Raw genomic sequence first — 19532 nt, forward strand, 5'->3', positions numbered from 1 at the left:
ATTTTAGAAATAGTTCAAGTTAAATGTATTAGGAATATCTGTTAAAAATATTTCAAATTGCAAACAACTAAATTCAACCTTCTATATTTTATATCAAACCCGTGCAAAACCCGCAACTTTCCAAACGTATCATGTTTAAACTGCTCCAATTCATCCGCTATGCCTTCATTTGAAAGGATCATTTATATTAGCGGTTCCCAATAAGTGCATTGCACAGGGGAATAAGGTGGGTCGTGGAGGTACTTGGCTGTGCATTACACACTTAAAATATATAAAAACAAACTGCTGTTGTTCATTAGTTCACGCGTTTATTGTGCTTGGACACTGGATGCGCAAGCGTGGTTACAATGCGCGATAAAGCTTAATGGACGCATTTCTGGACCCTGTCTGTCTACCTCGCATATAACATATAAAATATATATATATTATAAAATTAATAAATATATATTATGATTACTTTAGATTTTAGCTTTGATTAGTTTTAATGTGGAAATTGTGTTGACCTTAGGAGACTATAAGCAAGTGCGCAGTTTGTTTTGAATGTTTATAAAGAATGGCATGCAGTTGCCTCAAAGTTATAAAACATTAAAAAACTTTGATGCAAAGTCGAAATAACATTAACAATCCTAATTAGTTTTTTATTTTTTATTTTACCCGATTTATTTATGCAGCTAAAATACTTGTTGGTAGACTAAGATTTAATTGATATGAAATGCACAAATGAAATCGTAGGATTCACTGTATAGCTGCCAGTTTCACCAGCTCCATCACCCAAAATATATTTTTTAAATAGTTTCTTAATCCTGTAGCATTTAATAGTTCGCAGTTGATGTCCCTTTGGAAAACATAATTAAAAATCTAACAACCATCAATGTAATGATGTCTAATTATGTGAATGTTTTATTCTTTAAATATAAAAATATTTGCCTAATTAAACACAGAGTGTTTTTTTTACAAATATTTAGTTATATAGACTGCAATGTAAGCTTTTATGAAAGTGATGGCCCCTAGTGGAGTCATGTGGGATAAGGTATAGCTAAGAGCACTCCAGACCAACCTTACGAACGTATGACTTATAGAAGTGATACGTAACTAAGAACGTTTCGGAAAACACGTATTAGCGATAAGGTACAACTTAAGAATGACGTAGCGTTAAGGTAGTTTCGGAGAACGCAGCCCTGGACTCTTATTTGTGTTTTTGTAATCATTATAGTAGAAACTAGGGTGGCCATTCGTGCCAGTTCCGCATACGCCATCGAGGTTCTCACATTTCAGTTAAAATACATTAGAAAATTAAGATTTATTTATTTTAAGACATACAATCATTGTAGTTTCATTCTTACCTTGAAATGTAACGGTTGCTTTTCTGAAATTAAACCCGAAATATTAAACCTTGATGACGTATGCGGTCGACCAACGCGACTTCCGGAGAACGAACCCGGAAACATGTTCGGGACGTGTCCGGCGGAACTGGCACGAATGGCCACTCTATGCGTATCCATTGTCTGCAGGAGGCACTAGTTATGCATATGGATGTTTCTGCTCGTTCACTTCAATGGCGCGGGGGTGTGGCGATCTCATCTCATTACAGATAAACAGGTAACAGGAGAGAGACGGTCCCTCTCCTCCTTCTCATACAGTTTACACCGAATGACAATATATGTTTTCGATCTCACTTACATCATTTAAAAGGAGACATTCCAAGCATTATGTAGACATTTATGTTTTGTTTGTATGACAAGTATTCGTTAAGTTACAGTTAACTTTCTGACGCCAACGCCGCAGTCGACCCAGGAGTGTTAATAGAAAAACTGGTATCTGTAAGGACAATGGTAAATTTGTGGTTACTGTGACTATAGTAAATCATAGTAAATTTAGTAAGGGATGAGCGTGGTCAACTTATCAATACTTTGTGTTTGTTTACAGACGCCATTACTTTGTCACGTGTTTGAAAGAAGCACAAAGGAATCCCTGGCTAGGTGTGCGTATAATGAACTTGCTGTGGAGAGATAGATGCAAATAAAAGGTTTTAGATGTTCTGGAGAGAACTTTCAATGTGGAGACACACAAACTCATGTAAATAAGAATTTAGATATCATGTTTGCTGCACTCAAAAAAAATATCTCATCACAGCACTGAATGCAGAACTGGATCAGGGATTGAGTGTACATGGACTGTGGGCAGAAGCTATGCATATGGATCATCTCAGCTCTTTTACCTGTCAAAAGTGCGGGGTGTGGCGATCTCAGCTCATTTCATATAATGAAGTAACAGGAGAAAGACTGCACCTCTCCTTCTTATCATACAGTTAACACCAAATGAGAATATTTGTTTTCGATTTCTCTTACATAATTTAAAAGTAGACATTCCAAGCATTAGTAGACATTTATGTTTTGTTTGTATGACAAGTATTCGTTAAGTTACAGTTAACTTTCTGGCGCCTTTCTGAAAGGACTTCACTGAGTGTGGGAGAACAGAACGCGCATCATGTATATTTTCTTAATTTTGCGAAACGCACAACATTCTTTTTTATTGAAAGTGGACACAAAAAAACTAGACACTTGAAATGATGTATAAGTCATATCTGTATGTCCAAAATCAGCAGAGCAATCCAATTCCCTAGACGCAGAGATTAAAAAAGAAAGAGTTTGAAGTGTGTATGGCAAGCCGTTTTAATATTTTTTCATTTACATTTAATAGTATCTATTTTTTAGGTACTAGTTCTTATTTTTTAGATACTAGTATCTATTCGATTAGATACTAGTGCTTATTTTTAGATACTAGTGCTTATTCATTAGATACTAGCACTTATTCAATAGATACTAGTATCTATTCATTAGATACTAGTTCTTAATCATTAGATACTAGTACTTATTCCAATAGTGACTATGATTAAATTATACTTTACTAGTTAAGAAAAATATAAAACTAGTACTTATTCTTTAGTTACTATCAACTTTTTTGATCAAAGATATCCTGAACTTTATAGATACTAGTACTTTTTGATTTAAGTATGCAAATAATATGTTGAATAATAATGAAGCAACATTATGTAAGCTTTAAACATTGTCATGTAGAAGTGTCCAGTAGGGGTCACTTTTGGGTAATTAACAGAATATAGGTAGGAACCTTTCACAGTTTGTTGACTGCTACACAAGGATAAGCTATGCCACTAAGCAAGTGAGAAATATGCAGCTATGTATTGGTAAATAATTTGAATTGTGTCACATTTCAGCAAAATCCGCTGTTTTGGATCCAAAATAGGTCATTCTTGTGATTTGTCTAGATCCAATAAGTTTTCTAAAACAGGGATGAGTGGCGTCTGCAACGGGGTTACAGTGAATAAAATCATGAAAATCATGTCCATCTCTTACAATGTCAATTCACTAACCAGTTTGGTAGGTTATGTTTTACAATTTATAGTCACATTATTTCCTGCAGTCTGTGTACATTGAGCACACATACATAACTCTGTAGTATTTTCTCAACCGGATGCAAAAATACCTTGTGCATATTATGCGCAGAAGAATTGTGCTGAAGTTCATGTCTTATATTTATCTTTTATTTACGTATCACATGATTCTTATCACAGAAACATGTAAGGCAATGACAACACGCATTATTAAGGTCATGGAGTCACATGCTGTACATTCTGCAGGGTTCCTGTCTTACATAAGATTACATAAAGAAATGAAATTATACAATTTTTGCCTTTTAAAAAAAGTGAGCTTTCATTGCCTTTATATGAAAACTTCGTAAGAACAACTTTCACCAACTCAACTTTGACTTTGTACATTTATCAGGAGATAAAGCGTGAACTCAGCGAGAGATGCTGTGCGCTGCATTGCCAAGTCCTCTTCCTTTTCGCAGACTTCAGATTTAGGGTACTTTTAAACCATTTCAGCAAGTTTATTTTTTTGTTTATGTTAAAGATGAAAGGATTAAATTTATAAGTTATTGGAATTTGGGCCATGAATAGTGATTGGGAAGCTTTTTGGATAGTTTTTAATGTTCATTGGGCTGGTTTGATAAGCGAATCTGGCAACACTGGTTGTGGGATTGAGCTGACATCATTTAGATCGTATTATATATAATGTAAAAACATTTTAATTAGATTGCAATGTTTAAGGTACATGTAAACTGTACTGTCTTAACCTAAATCATTAAATTCATTTGTATTGACAATTTTTTTTGCATGTAAACAGGGCACTTTGGTTTTCCAAAGTTACTAGCCACTCATCATGTTCGCTGGCCACAATTTTGTTGTTGGAAAAATATATTTTATATTATTACAATTTACTTTGGCATGCTAAAATTACATATATTAGCTGGTATATACCTGGTATTAAAGGAATAGTCTACTCATTTTCAATATTAAAATATGTTATTACCTTAACTAAGAACTGTTGAATCATCCCTCTATCATCTGTGTGTGTGCACGTAAGCGCTGGAGCGCGCTGCGATGCTTCGATAGCATTTAGCTTAGCCCCATTCATTCAATGGTACCATTTAGAGATAAAGTTAGAAGTGACCAAACACATCAACGTTTTTCCTATTTAAGACGAGTAGTCATACGAGCAAGTTTGGTGGTACAAAATAAAACATAGCGCTTTTCTAAGCGGATTTAAAAGAGTAACTATATTTTATGGCGTAATAGCACTTTTGGGAGGACTTCGACTTGCCTGAAAAGTCCGCTCCCCTTCTCACTCTCATAATGGGAGAGGGAGGGTGTTACTGCGGCGAGTCGAAGTTACTGCTGCCTTACAATATTCATACATACTATATTAGAGCTGTGACTGTAAACTGTTGTGTGACCCTACAGTAGGTTTATCTACCTGTTCTTCTGAACTGCCAATAATCAATCTAAATGTCATAACATGAGATTAATTAAACTCTCTACCATGATGAAGACATTTTTTTACATAATATTGTTCACCCAAGGCAATAAATATTAAACAAAGTCTTTATTTGCGTCTTTATGCTAACCGATTAGCCAGATATGCTCACATTTACAAAGCCAGTTACTAAACCATCAATATCACTTTAAATAGTATAATACATTGTATTACCATGTAAACTCTGATTGGATGGTTGAGGGGTACTCATGTTTATGTAATGATCTGTTTGAATCAAGATATCTCCAAACAGCTTCTTACTAGTTCCTTTTGAGGTTGAAGATATCTCCAAATAAATAAGTAGTAGTTATTCTGTTTTTATATCAACCAATCATTTCTGATAATATCTATTCCAACAGTGACAAGTATCTTTTTAAATATTACTAGTAACTAATCATTAGATACTAGTAAGTATTATTTAACACTGGTGCTTAATCAATAGATACTAGTACCTATTTATAGACACTAGTAGTTATTCATTAAGTACTAGTACTTATATATTAGACACTAGTGTCTTTTACAATAGGTACTAGTAACATTTTTAATCTTACTAGTCACAATTGTTTTTGTACATGTCATATGTAATGACTAGTCAAAATGGCCACTGTAGAGTAAAATTTAAAATCTTACTAGTAAAATAAATTATCTTACTAGTTTCTATTAAAAAAAGTACTAGTGTCTAATGAATAAGTACTAGTATTTATTGAATAAGTACTAGTAACTAATTAATAAATACTAGTATCTAATAAATAAGAACTAGTATCTATTTAAAAGGTACTAGTATCTTACGAATAAGTACTAATATTTGTTTAATAGGCACTAGTATCTAATAAATAAGTACTAGTATCTAATGAAAAAGAACTAGTATTTAATGAATAGATACTAGTATTTATTAAATAAGTACTAGTATCTAATAAAGAAGCACTAGTATCTAATGTTTAGGTACTAGTGACTATTGGAATACATACTAGTCAGAATTGAATAGTTGATATCTGAATGACCGATCTTCATAGAAATCAATGGGAAAATTTTGAGATTTGTTACTAGTAACAATGGAATAATTACTAGTCACTATTCCAATAAGTACTAGTATCTAATGAATAAGCACTAGTATCTATTTAAAAAGTACTAGTATCTAATGAATAAGCACTTGTATCTAATTAATAAGTATTAGTATCTAATAAATAAGCAATAGTATCTAATTTTTAGTTACTAGTATCTAATAAATAAGTACTAGTATCTAATGATTAAGAACTAGAATCTAACGAATAGATACTAGTATCTATTAAATAAGTACTAGTATCTAATGAATAAACACTAGTATCTCAAAAATAAGCACTAGTATCTATTTTTTAGGTACTAGTATCTAATGATTAAGAACTAGTATCTAATCGAATAGATACTAGTAACTAAAAAATAAGAACTAGTACCTAAAAAATAGATACTAGTAAATGTAAATGAAAAAATATTAAAACGGCTTGCCATATGCTTTAGGGCATTAAGATTATACATCTCACACCTGAACCCAGCCTCGAGATGATTAAAAGTTTAAAAGTCATCCTGGAAAGCACACTTTCCCTAGAGGTCCACATAAACATTGCGTGCACTGTTTACTTTCATCTCCATAATATTATTCATCTCCATCCTTCTCTCACAAAGAATAACATTGCAGTTCTTATCCATGCACTGGTCACCTGTGTGTACAATGTGTGTTGTTGTGCTGTTGTAATTTGTGATGTTGTGATTTTTAGTCTTTATATTCCATTTTGCTTGCTTGCAAGACCTTGGGTGTTTTGAAAGGAACCTTTAAATACAATGTGTATTTTTACTATATTAAAATGCTCAAACTACAATACAATCAGATCTGTATTTAAAAGTATCTCACAGATTATTGTTTTTAATGTGCGCTAAACTAAACATCATATCATCACAAAGAGTGTTAGGTAATTTGGTTTATTCAATGACACATTTCTGTGTAGTGTAGCGTTCTGCATGCTCACTGTGCTGGAACATGGGCCCGTTGTCATTGACATCCGTCAGGCTGATGGTCACTGTGGTTGTTGTGGTATAGCCTCCGGTAAGTCCAAGCATATCTTTTACTTGAACCACAACCTGATATGTCTCCTTGGCTTCTCTGTCCATATCGGGCCACGATGTCAAAATTATTCCTGTGGCATAAAAAATAAATAATATACAATAACCCCAAAAAACATAACTTAACTCTTTTCCCGCCATTGACGAGTTATCTCGTAAATTAAGAGAAAATATTTTGCATTAAAAAAACGTGTTCCTGATGAGGTTTTATGATAATCTGTAATACTGCAATTATCCACTAGAATTTATACAGAATTTATTTAAAAAAATGGAGGAAAAAAATTATTTTTAAAGAAAAATACCCATATTTAAAGGGTCCATGGCAAAATACTTTTTAAGATGTCAAAAAATCTTTGGTGTCCCCAGAGCACATATGTGAAGTTTTAGCTCAAAATACCATATAATTTATTATAACATGTTAAAATTGCCACTTTGTTGGTGTATGCAAAAATGTGCCGGTTTGGGTGTGTCCTTGAAAATGCAAATGAGCTGATGAAGGGCAAACACTGATCACAATGATGGTGGTTTGTTGCAACTGAAACTCAATTGTGCTGTTAATTATTTTTTTCTCTCTTTTTCTCTGCACTAAATGGCAGTGCTGTGATTGGATAGTGCATAATAAGGGGGCAGTATTATTCTAATAAGAGCTCCTTATGACATCATAAGGAGAGCCAAATTTCAACTACCTATTTGTGTATGTGCTTGTAGAGAATGGTTTACCAAAACTAAGTTATTGGGTTGATCTTTTTCACATTTTCTAGGTTGATAGAAGCACTGGGCACCCAATCATAGCACTTAAACATGGGAAAAGTCTCATTTTCATGCCATGGCCCCTTTAAAAGTTTATAAGCAGAGAAAAAATATAGATAGGATAAAATGTTTTTCCCCCATTTTGTTTGTTTGTTTATTGTTTGTTTAAATTTAAGTGATTTTGTGCATAAAACAAGCGAAAAAAGTTTTGTTTTCAGTAAAAATATCTAAAAATTCTTAGATTAACATGTATTTTCTTGATGAGCAAAATGACCTAGGCAAATAAGTCTAGTTTTTAGACAATATAGATAATTTATTATAACATGTTAAAATTGACACTTTGTTGGTGTGTGCAAAAATGTGCCGTTTTGGGTGTGTCCTTTAAAATGCAAATGAGCTGATGATGTTGTGGTGGCATTAAACGCTGCATAGTCTTGTTCTCTTGCGCGCTCCATGTTGTCTCTTCATGTTCAACACTACGCTGACTGACCCACAACTCTCATAACGTCATTGTCACTCGACTCACGTCACGACACGAGACAGTCTCACGAAACAAAATCAAGGGCTGTTTCTCAATTCCAAGAATGCAAAGAACAGACTTGCGTTCTCGTGGAGATTGGTCTTGCCAGGCGACCTTGGAAGAACGAACTCAGAAGGTCGCGAGAACACAGAACGCACTTTTGAGAATTGAGATGTGTGCAAACTTCCTGTTGGTCACCTGACCTCCCCAGATTTCATGCATCCTCGATATCAAGAACACATCCGGGTATTTTCATCCGTCCTCTGTACTTGTGTTCTTGAGAATTGGAATTGAAATTCAACTGTTAATGATGACGTAGAGCAAGGACACAAGTATGCAAGATCGCTGAAGAATGCATATTGAGAAACAGCCTAGGTTAAATAATGCAGTAACACACACAGCCTGCTTACGTGAAAGTATCAGTAATCTAATTACTGTTTTTGCAATTGTTAGCCCTTACTTTACTCGTTACTTGAAAAAAGTAATCGGATTACAGTAAAGCGTTACTTGTAACGCGTTACTGCCCATCATTGATGATAGGGCCCACAATGTGGCAAGGTCATGTGACATTAAAGTACTGTAGAATGCTAAAGTTTGAAATGATGTGCATTACTGCTCATTATACCACATCTAAATAAAATCTGTACATCAAACACAAGCCGCTGCTGCTGTATAATTGATTTGAATCTACACCTGTTTTGGGCTCCACTGAGAAATATGGCTCTCCCTGCAGAATTGAGTAAATGAGTTTAGCGTTGTTCCCAAACATGGGGTCATCTGCATCTGTGGCTGTCACCTGGATGACTGTGGTCCCTGTGCAGAAGAGAGAAGCGAACATATGAACACCAGTACATTTACACAAATTCAATGTGTCACCTTTACTCTCCTGCCCACCACAAAATGACAAGTAAATTATGTTTATGCATGATTAGTAAATAAATATATATATATATATATATAATTTTTGATCACAAAACATTAAATATCTTGTAGAGCCGAGAATTTGCTATACAAATATTTAAAAATAATTTTACTCACTGATTCACATGAAGCAATATATTGATTTATCTTTGTAAAACACTTTTTGGGAGGGTCAATGGCCATGAATATTATATGATTCACACGTGAGAAGATTAACTCTTTCCCCGCCAGCATTTTTAAAAAAAAAAGTTGCCAGCCAGCGCCAGCATTTTTCATGATTTTCACAAAAGTTTAATGCCTTCCAGAAAATGTTCTTCTTTAAATATTTAAACATACAATATATCAAATGAAAGAACAGTGCTTTAAACAAAAAGCAGTTTCATCCTACCTTCATTAGTTCTCGTTTTATCACCTCTCAAATATCAGTAGGTTTCTTTAAAAACATCAAATTTTGAGCAAGAAGCTGAGATAATTCCATTTTTGTGAAGGACCTTTGATAGAGATCAGATGCAGAGCGATCCTTAAAACATACACAGAGTTCTTTTTCTTTCAACTGAGGCGTTACTTCCACCTGGTGGATAATAGCCGTATTGTGGAAAGCCGGAAATTCCCGTCATTGCCAGGTAAGCGTTTTTTCTTAATGGATGAGATAACTCGTCAATGGCGGGGGAAAGAGTTAAGACCCAACCCCCTAATGGCTCATCTCTCTGTGGCTATGTTTACTTGCACAACATTTTTTCAATCCGACTGAATTTAATCTGATTGAAGGTTAAGACAATACAGTTTACATGCACCCTAAATATTGCAATCTGATCGAAATTTACATTCTATATAATCTGAACCAAACGTCTGCGCAAGTGCACAGCCAGGGTTGCCAGATACGCGTATCAAAACCATCCCAATGGACATTCAAAACTATCCCCAAAGTATCCCAATGACTAGCCTGGTTAAAACCTCTTAACATTTTTCCATTTTCTGAACCTTCCCACAAAAACTGTCATAGCCAAACTAAAATAGATTCAGTTTATGAAGTCTTTGCACTAAAAGTATAAGTTTGGTCTCATTTGAAAGCAGACACTTGGAAGTTTATTAAGAGGTGAAAATTAGTTACTGTCATAATGAAAAAAGTTGTTATAGAGAGCTTAAATTATACTTTTTTATTAACTCCACCAAACATGTATGAAATATTGTTATGAAAATCTAAATGAAACTGGCCTTGGAGCAATCTAGAAATGCTCTGCAGATAAAGCCACAGGTCTGACCATGTTCTGTTTTAAATCTGAGGATGATACCTCTAAAACTCTGTATTTTATGAAATGTTTTTTAGACCCATGTCATGTAAATTTATTTAGAGAAAACAGCAAAAATGCTAAGCTAATGTTTGTTTATTTATATCTCACAACATCCTTTCAGTTTATTGTCCTATTGCTCCGTGTTTTAAACAGACTCATTAAATAAGCATCCGGATGAGTCATTAACAACTTTTAATCCGGGATATTTCTAAATGTTTATTTTATTATTATTATTATTAATAATTTCTCATACATTCTATTTAGTGTTTTATTTCCTCCTTTCGTCTCAATTCACTTTATTTTTATTAAATTCCTTTCTTAGAAAAAGAAACTTACCTTAAAGAAGCTTTACCAGTCAAAATTATTCCTAGAAACACATATCTCATATCTCCAGACAGCAGATGTTTACAGAACAGCTAGAACTACGTTAGCTTAGCATGCCATCAAAACACTACAAATAAAAGCATTTATAATAAAACTCACATTATAACATCAAAAGTCGAGTGCTTAAACAATCATGCGTGATCTGATGTGCCTTTGGATCATAAAATAAGACCGAAAATAAAAAAATGTATGCTATTTATGCTTTTAGCTTTGCTCGATTAGCATAGCATTATAATATACAGTACTGTTATGAAAATACCAGACATAGAGTTAAAAATACAGACAAACCATATATAATCTTAATCGTGTTTATTGTCTCCATGGTTTTAAAACATCAAAACATCTTTATTTGCATGTTATTATAAAAACAGCGATCGATCGTTGCACGTCACTGTTCAAGTTCACGTCTGACTGACAGCTGAGCTCTGACGTCTTGTTCTATAAAAGTTTCATATTGAGACTGTCTGACTTTAGCACCCTCCGGCTTCACGTATGAATGAGTGTGAATGACTGCAGACTCCAGCTTGCTCATATCGCCATGTTTGGAATAAAAATGGGTGAAATATTACCCCCCCTGCAGAAATTTGAAGTAAACATATAAAATTGAAGTAATATTTCTCCAAATATGCATACTTTGAATTAAAAGCCCCGATGGATGTTGTTTTATCGAGTGTTTTCATGACGATCACGGAGGAGTATTTTTATCAATGAGTGCGGCTGAGGGTTATATTTCAAATTAAAGGTATGTACCGTTTTTTATTTTCATAACTCCTGACAAAAATGAAGAAATTACTGTCACTAGGATTTTCAGATTAAAATAAAGGTCAAAAACTAAATCTTAAATCAAAACACTTTTTAATGATGTATAGTTGTTTAATGTAAGTACATTTAAACTAACAGCAATTTAAATTATGTAAATAAATAGCTCTTCAGTGCACCCACGCCCTCGCGCAGGCTATCAGGTTTTAAAACCAGATCATTCTTAGTAGTAACTGAACTTCATAGACAAATCATTTCCAAAGGGGCATCACCACAGATGTCTCTCCAATGGCTCGGCGACATCCATCTTTGTAATGTACAAAATCTGCTTCACGTCATTGTGTAAAGCCCACCCCAACGTTTCTGATTGGTCCCGCGATTTCTCTGCATTAGAAATGGGCTTGAATGGCCTCTTTCCCAGACTACTTGCAGAGCAAATCTAAATTTGCCTTAAGTTGTCTGGGTTTTCCCAGGCTAACATACTGCTGCTTTGCCCCACTGAACTATTCTAGTGACCTTTATACTGGATGTGCATCGCTGCTGCTTTGCCCGTGTTTCCATATTGGATGTGCATACATGCTGCTTTGTCTGTGTGTTAGCCAACGACATACTTGCCCAGTGGTCACCAACCTTTTTACGGCCAAGATCCCCAACCTTGGCCTTGATGAAAGGAAAAATTTACCCTTTTAAAGGGCCCAGATTGAACCTCCAACTTGAGGCATTTAATTTATGCTAATTATATTTGAATTACATAAACTCATAATGTAAAACCATCATGAAAAAACCATCATGAAAAACATGCATTCGCCTATTATAGGCTACAATATACTCACATATATGCAAGTTATTAAGTAAGATAATAATAATTTCTAAATGTAAGTCTGTTGGGTATTAATAATTTATGTTTTAAATTAAAATGATACATTTTTATATTTCTGCGCGCATATATCAGATGCGTGCCCTAAAGGAGCAAAAAACATTTAATTTACAGATGTGATTTTGGCTAGATGTTAATGATGAGACTAAACGCACTCAGATTATCTAAAGCAAACCATGCCCCAGCGCGATTGTCCCCCCTTCCTACTCCCCCAGAGCCAGCTCACACTGTACTTTTTTCGATCCAAGTCTGGACATGTTTTCGTCATTAGGATGTGATTGTTTTGAACAAAGCAGGAAGTAAAGCACTCTCTTAACCCTGGAACCCATCGTAATGTTAAGTCTATGTTTTTTTTATTCGGGGTCGTTTGCCAAGAGCGCATTAATGCACGGGCTTACATGGGCTGAAGCCCAGGGGCCTGCACAGGGAAACGGCCTACAAAATGAACTTTTTTTTGTAAAATTTTGAAAACGATTTTCAGGTTTGTAGATAGTAGTTGTACAAAAGGTAGTAATTAATAAATAAATATAAATAAAATCAAAATTTCCTTTATTAGGTCGTGTGTTGCGTAATTGACGTTGTTTGCATAATGGGCGCGTCCTACCGTTAGTCTGCATTGACTGCTTATAGTGCTATATAGTGTGAAAGATGGCGGAATTCAAGCAGGATAGTGGGGCACAAAAAAGAAAAATGCACAAATTAATGGAACAGCGCAACCAGCAGCTTTTGAAGAAAACAGGATATTTCAAGCCTGCTAATCAACCGCTCGACAGAGTGACGACCTGCATGAATCTAAAACATGTCCTGTTGACGATCAAGACAGTGGCAATAAAACAACAGAACTTTAAGAACAACACCCTAAAGGTGAGCGAACATCTACACCTGTTATGGGCACTGATAGTGTCAGTAATGCAGCTGCAAATGTGCAAGTAGAAGACTTGAGAGAGTCTACCTCAACTAACCTGGGGGTGGCACTGGGGGAGAGTGAAGAAATCAGCGGAGCAAGCCCTACTGACACCTGTTTTGAGAGCACCGTAAACGATTTCTTCAGTTTAGATCCTGGAGTTGGGGATAAAATAGACAGCAATGCACGAGCATACTGGACCAAAAAAGGACCAGGGGCCCGTTTCAATAAGGAGGTTCAACTAACTCAGAGTTTCCTATATCAGAGTAAGTCAACTCAGAGTTCAAGTTTAAACTCAGAGTTTTTGGTTACAGAACAGCTGATCTGAGTTAGTTCAATCGACTCTGAGTAGGTTGACTCTGAATTAAGCGCGTGCACAGAGACTATGAAAAGCCATCATCAATGGAGCTCCGATATTACGATTTACCATGGCAACCAGCATGTGACAAAGAGGTCTTAATCCTTCTTAATACTAAAACTGAAAGTGTTACTGCAAGTGTACAGCAACTACGAGCATATATTTTAAAGAAAAAAGTTGTTTTTGGAAATTGCTACTCTAGTAAATGCGTACATTTAATTCTTCATCACAGTTAAAATATCAGAAGTAAATAAACTGAGGACTGTACGTTATTGTATTCATTTTCATGCAGATGCAATCCAATAGTGATGGGCGGAGCGATCCTAAAGTATCAATATTTCCGATCCTGCCTTGGTATCAAAAGGATCGATTCTCAAGTACAAGTATCGATTCTATTTGTTTCTTTGTTTGTTTTTAAACAAGTGATTTTAGAATTTTAAGTAATAGTTGGACGCCGCTTTGAATATAAATACACTTAAATTGTAACGTCAGTGGGAACTATATCTTCTTCCGCTGTATCACCGCGTTCGCTCATTCAGTCCCATCTCCTTCCGCTGCGTTCATTCGCTCAGTCACTACAAGCACACAGTGCAAGCAGGTTTAAAAATGGGTTTAAGTGCATTGTTGCGGTCAGTTAATAATGCGAAGCCTCGTGTGACATTGAACAACAAAAAAACGCCATTTTGGTAATACCACAAATATGACAAAGCATCAAAAGGCAAAATATCTTAGAGAGCACGACGAAGTGCAGCCTCACTGTCATCCCTGGTTTGATTTTCAGTGCATTCGAGTATACTGACTTTCATCAGGGTTTTATTTTATTATCAAAAGCAGTACATTTTATCAGTATAAAAAATAAGAGGAAAATGTTAATGTCAGCATTTAATTGTTTTATCTCCAAAAAGTATAAAGGGAAGAAATCTTGTAATAATGTTCAGTGCAAAAAGTTGTCATGTCTATTTTATTTGATATTATTAATGATGGCTATCAAAAGACCCCATAAAATCACTTTAATACATAGATAAAAAAAAAATTCATAGAAGTATTGGTATTGGTATCGGTTATACTTGTCTTAAAAGTACTTGGTATCGGATCGACAAGAAAATAACTGGTATCGCCCATCACTACAATCCAATGGAAAAGATGACAGCAGCTCAGCTAAAAATGAAATTAAGCATAATACTTTGGTATATAAGGCTACGAACTTTACAAATGTTTGTCATGAATGAAAGAGAAATTTGCCAGGCCGGGATTCGAACTCAGATCGCCAACAGTACGTCTGCCCTAACCACTGCGCACAGCACTAACCACTATACCAGCGATAATGACGTGTAGATACATAATAAATGTCAAGACAACTGTTTAGATGTAAGAACACGGCCACAAAGACAGATATTAGTGACATAAGGATGTTTATATTTCTAAAATGACTGCAAAAAATTATAATTCAGCTCACATAAATGCAAGTAGATATGACAAAAGTCCACTCGGGGTCTCAAAATCCTCTTGCAACATAAATGTAAATTCCTACAAATGAATTCAGCATCATCATCTACAGGATCCTCTATAAAAGCACTTAAAATTTTAGTCACTTAGACGTCTCTGCACGTAAGTATATCAAATTGGCTTTACTAGTCATCTCAATATACTGTTTACATTTTTTTATTTTATTTAAGTGTAATTTATTAAACATATAAAGCACCAAGGTAAATGATTTCCACTGGCAATTTGATTATAACTTAAAGACAGCTAAAAACATATTTTACAGTGTACATAATAAAAATGTGCGAAATGAATGAATGTACTAAAGCAACTAACAAGATTAAACACCGCTACTCCTTTAGAAATGGGGAGGAGACCACTAGAAACTCAAAGTTTACAGGATAAAACCTGCTCCCGACCAGGTTAGATTCACAGAGTAAGTTACTCCGGAAACAGACTCTGAGTATAAGTTACCTCTCCTTCTAAAACAGGCTTGACTTAATACCCCGCTGTCTTAGGTTTAACCTACCTCTCTTTTTGAAACGGAAAACTCAGAGATTCCCTTATTTCAGGGTTAACAAACTCAGAGTTTGCACTCAACAGGGGCGGAGCCAGACATTGTAGACATTGGGGGCTTAGCCCAAATCTAGGGGTTTCAAAGCTTGGTCCCCTGTTGATATTTTTTAAACTATTTTTTAAGCTTTATAAACTATTTTTAATATAAGTGTTCTCTGTATTGTCCAGTGTTGGGTGTAACTAGTTACTAAGTAATTAGTTACTGTAATTTAATTACTTGAAAAAGTAATGTAAGGGATTACTCTTATTTTTCTTGTAATCGAATTACAGTTATTTCTGATGTAACTAAATACTGTCTATGGACTGTAGAACAATTATGTATACTATAATAAATAGTGGATTTAACATGGTTTTAGTTTACAATTCTCACTATTAACTGGTTGATTATTAGCATTAATATTACTGAGATGTTGACTGTTTTTTAGTAGGCCTACTTAAATAACACATATTAATGCCTGATTCTGCAAAACCTTATTCTACACCCTTAACCCTCCCCATTTCTACAAATACTTAAAATAAACAACTACTTTAGTATTAATAAGCAGTAGTTGGAGTATATTGAGGCAAAAGAAGTTAATAGTTCATTAATAGAGAGAAATTAACCCTAAAGTGGGACCAGAATAATTGATGTACTTTTATATATTGTTTCTTCGAGCCATTTCAAGCCTATCCTTGTATCATGTACTAAATAGGATTTAGAAAGTAATTAGTAATAATTAAATACTTTTTGGAGTAATTTGTAAAGTAATTTAATAACATGATTGAAGATGTAATTAGTAACTAGTAATTAATTACTTTTTTGAGTAACTTACCCAATACTGGTATTGTCATTTTGAAACTGCAACATAACAAATTTTGACAATGATACTTTAACTTCTCTTATAAAATAGGCAAACATGTTTGCTGAAGGCTAATCCAGTAACTATAAAGCTACATAAGAATAACAATGTTTGACTTCATTGACAGAATAATTTCTCACCTGCTTATGGAAGCGTTTCTCTCTCTTTCTCTCTTTCTGTCTATCTGTCTGTCTGTGATCTCTCTCCACCCTCCTCTCTTCCTATTTGCACTGACAGTTATCACACATAAGGATATTTTAATGTAAGAGATTGGGGATTCACATTTTATAACTATCTATTAATGTATTTCTGAGGTAAAATCATTGCGAATTTCAAATGCATATGGACAAAACATACCTAACTAACTATATACTTTCTCACCTTCTTACTTCTGACGTCTTTAAAAATATAAATCGTATATCCATCTATAAAAAAATATATATTCAACAATGAGCAAGTTTTTTCAAAGTTTTAATTCACTGTTATTAAATGTACTTTAAATACAACGTTACCAATGACCAATGAGGCAGACTAGACCAGAGCACCACAGTAAGTTAGACGTTAGCCATGCAGATAATATATCAGTTGACGCTATTTAAGAGTATTTACATCACATAACTATAAATATACACTTACAGTAATAACGAAGGCACTGTAATAATAAAGACACTTTGAAAATGCGTTTACTGTGGGGAGATTCAGAATGTTATTTTGCATTCAACACGCATCTCTTATTCATTTTCAGTTGAGTGGGGGACTGGAGAGTTAAAGCTGAGTGCCGCCACCTAGCGTCCTGGATGAATTCATTTTACAGATCTGACAAGATTCGGGGCTTTTGACAAAACATTCGGGGCTCGAGCCCCAAAAGCCACCCCCCCGCTCCACCCCTGGCATTCAACCACCTTTCTGAAACGGCCTCAGAACTGTATGAGAATAAAAACGTTGTCGTGTCGGCTTCAGAACGCGTGTATAAGCACCAGAAACGTCACTTTTCACAAAACTATTTCAGACGTGAACTTGGCAATGGTGAGAGTGTGCCCAGAGAATGGGTTTTGTATTTGCCTTCCAAAGGAAAATTTTTTGCTTTGCGTGTAAAATTTTTGGAGATAAACCCAAATTATTCGAAAGTGGTTTAAATGATTGGAAACATGGCAGGGAGCGCATAATGCAGCATGAAGGCTCCGAGACACACCGTAAAGGCATACTAACTTATTTGTTTGATAGTGCAGAGAAAAGACAGATGGACTCAGAGCTAAAGAAACAATTTGAAACTGAGCGCGAGTACTGGACTGAAGTGTTATGAAGGGTGGTAGCAGTTGTTAAATTTCTAGCAGAGCGCAAACTTCCTTTTAAGGGGTCATAGCGCTGTTTTGGGTAAACAATAGAAATGTTTTGGGAATTTTAGAATTAATTAGCCAGTTTGATTCCTTCTTAAAATCACACATTGAGAAATATGGGAATGCAGGAAAAGGAAACCATTGTTATCTCTCTCATGGGATATATGAAGAATTTATTCAGCTAATGGGGCAGAAGGTTCTTTGTGATATCCTGACACAAATTAAGTACTTTTCAATCAGTGTTGATTCTACCCCCGATGTGGCACAAACTGATCAACTCACATTCATTTTACGATATGTCTCACAAGAGGGGTGCATTGAGGAACGTTTCCTAAAATTTTTGCCTACCACAAGTCGTTCAGGGGATTCTCTTTGCACAGCTGTGTTGAATGCTTTAAAGGAGATGGAAATAAACTTTGATGATTGCAGAAGTCAAAGCTAGGATAACACCAGCAACATGTCTGGCTGTTATAAAGGTTTGCAGTCGCGTATAAAAGAGATAAACCCTTTGGTTGAATTGGTCCCATGCACTGCCCATATGCTTAATTTGGTTGGCGTAAACAGCGTGAACTGCTGCCTAGAAACAGAAGACTTTTTCTCTTTTATTCAGACACTTTTTAATTTTTGCTCAAGATCACCAGCACGATGGAAGACTATTACCGCCGGTTTACAACCAAATGACAACAGCAGGATAGAGACCCTAAAAACACTCTCAGATACAAGGTGGTCTGCGCATGCACAAGCCACCAAAGCGCTCTGTTTAAATTACGCAAACATCCAGGAATCACTGAGAACGATACCTGATGACACTAACCAGCAGTTGACCACTCATGATGAAGGCAGTCGACTAAACAAGAAAATGGATAAACTGGAAATTGCTTTCCTCTGTAACATGTGGAACACAATTCTGCAGCGATTTTATAAGACAACCACATCCCTCCAGGGTGCTGATATTGACTTATGTCTTGTTGTAGATTTGTTAAAGCAACACCATGTAGTTTTTCAACCTTTATAAAATATTTTCAAGACCCTTGTGGTACTACATCGACTTTAAATAGGTTAAATGACATGTCTACTATAGCCTGACGGGGTCTGTATCGCTTTTACTCATACTTTAAAACTTAGGGTTTCGGGTAGTAACCAGAGCACAAAAAAAAGTACAAAATTCGACTGCTTTACGGCATACGTCACTTCCTCCACACAATTTTTTTTACGTGAATTTTGCAGGAGGCTACTTAAGGAGTGTAGAGAGCAACTTCTATTATTTGACTCTGTGACATCGTGTTAGTGTCACGGACCTATGACACGGCGACACGGGTTCGATTCCCCTTTAAGGCAATGTTTATATAAACTCACGATCTTGATTTATACATAAATGCGATCTTCTTTATAAATGACGGCGATTATCTTGCATATAGTTCCCTGTATTCAGATGCTGCATTCACGTGTTCATGTATTTACCTTTCTTTTACTGTCTATGGTATTTACATTACAATCCAGGATGCTATAGCAGTCAAACTTGCTCAAACTCACACAGTGTAAAA

At 35.1% G+C, this 19532-nt stretch overlaps 1 protein-coding gene and 1 long non-coding RNA gene across 5 annotated transcripts in view; both read right to left on the minus strand.

The window, feature by feature from the left end:
* cdh19 (cadherin 19, type 2) overlaps positions 1-19532 on the minus strand; it is a 177317-nt gene that overhangs the window by 111298 nt on the left and 46487 nt on the right. For all 4 annotated transcript variants that reach the window (XM_055182378.2, XM_055182377.2, XM_055182376.2 and 1 more), the window contains exons 4-5: positions 8953-9072; positions 6896-7063 (exon numbers count right to left, since the gene is read on the minus strand). In XM_055182378.2, the coding sequence (XP_055038353.2) occupies positions 6896-7063; positions 8953-9072 (288 nt within the window). The remainder of the gene's footprint in view (positions 1-6895; positions 7064-8952; positions 9073-19532) is intronic.
* Positions 16786-18208, minus strand: LOC129453716 (uncharacterized). The gene is made up of 3 exons (XR_012368159.1): positions 17164-18208; positions 17033-17076; positions 16786-16881 (listed from the first exon to the last, which is right to left on the minus strand). It is a non-coding gene; the product is annotated as an uncharacterized lncRNA (long non-coding RNA).

This window comes from Misgurnus anguillicaudatus, chromosome 25, assembly GCF_027580225.2.
Source record: "Misgurnus anguillicaudatus chromosome 25, ASM2758022v2, whole genome shotgun sequence".
NCBI classification, from domain to species: Eukaryota; Metazoa; Chordata; class Actinopteri; order Cypriniformes; family Cobitidae; genus Misgurnus; species Misgurnus anguillicaudatus.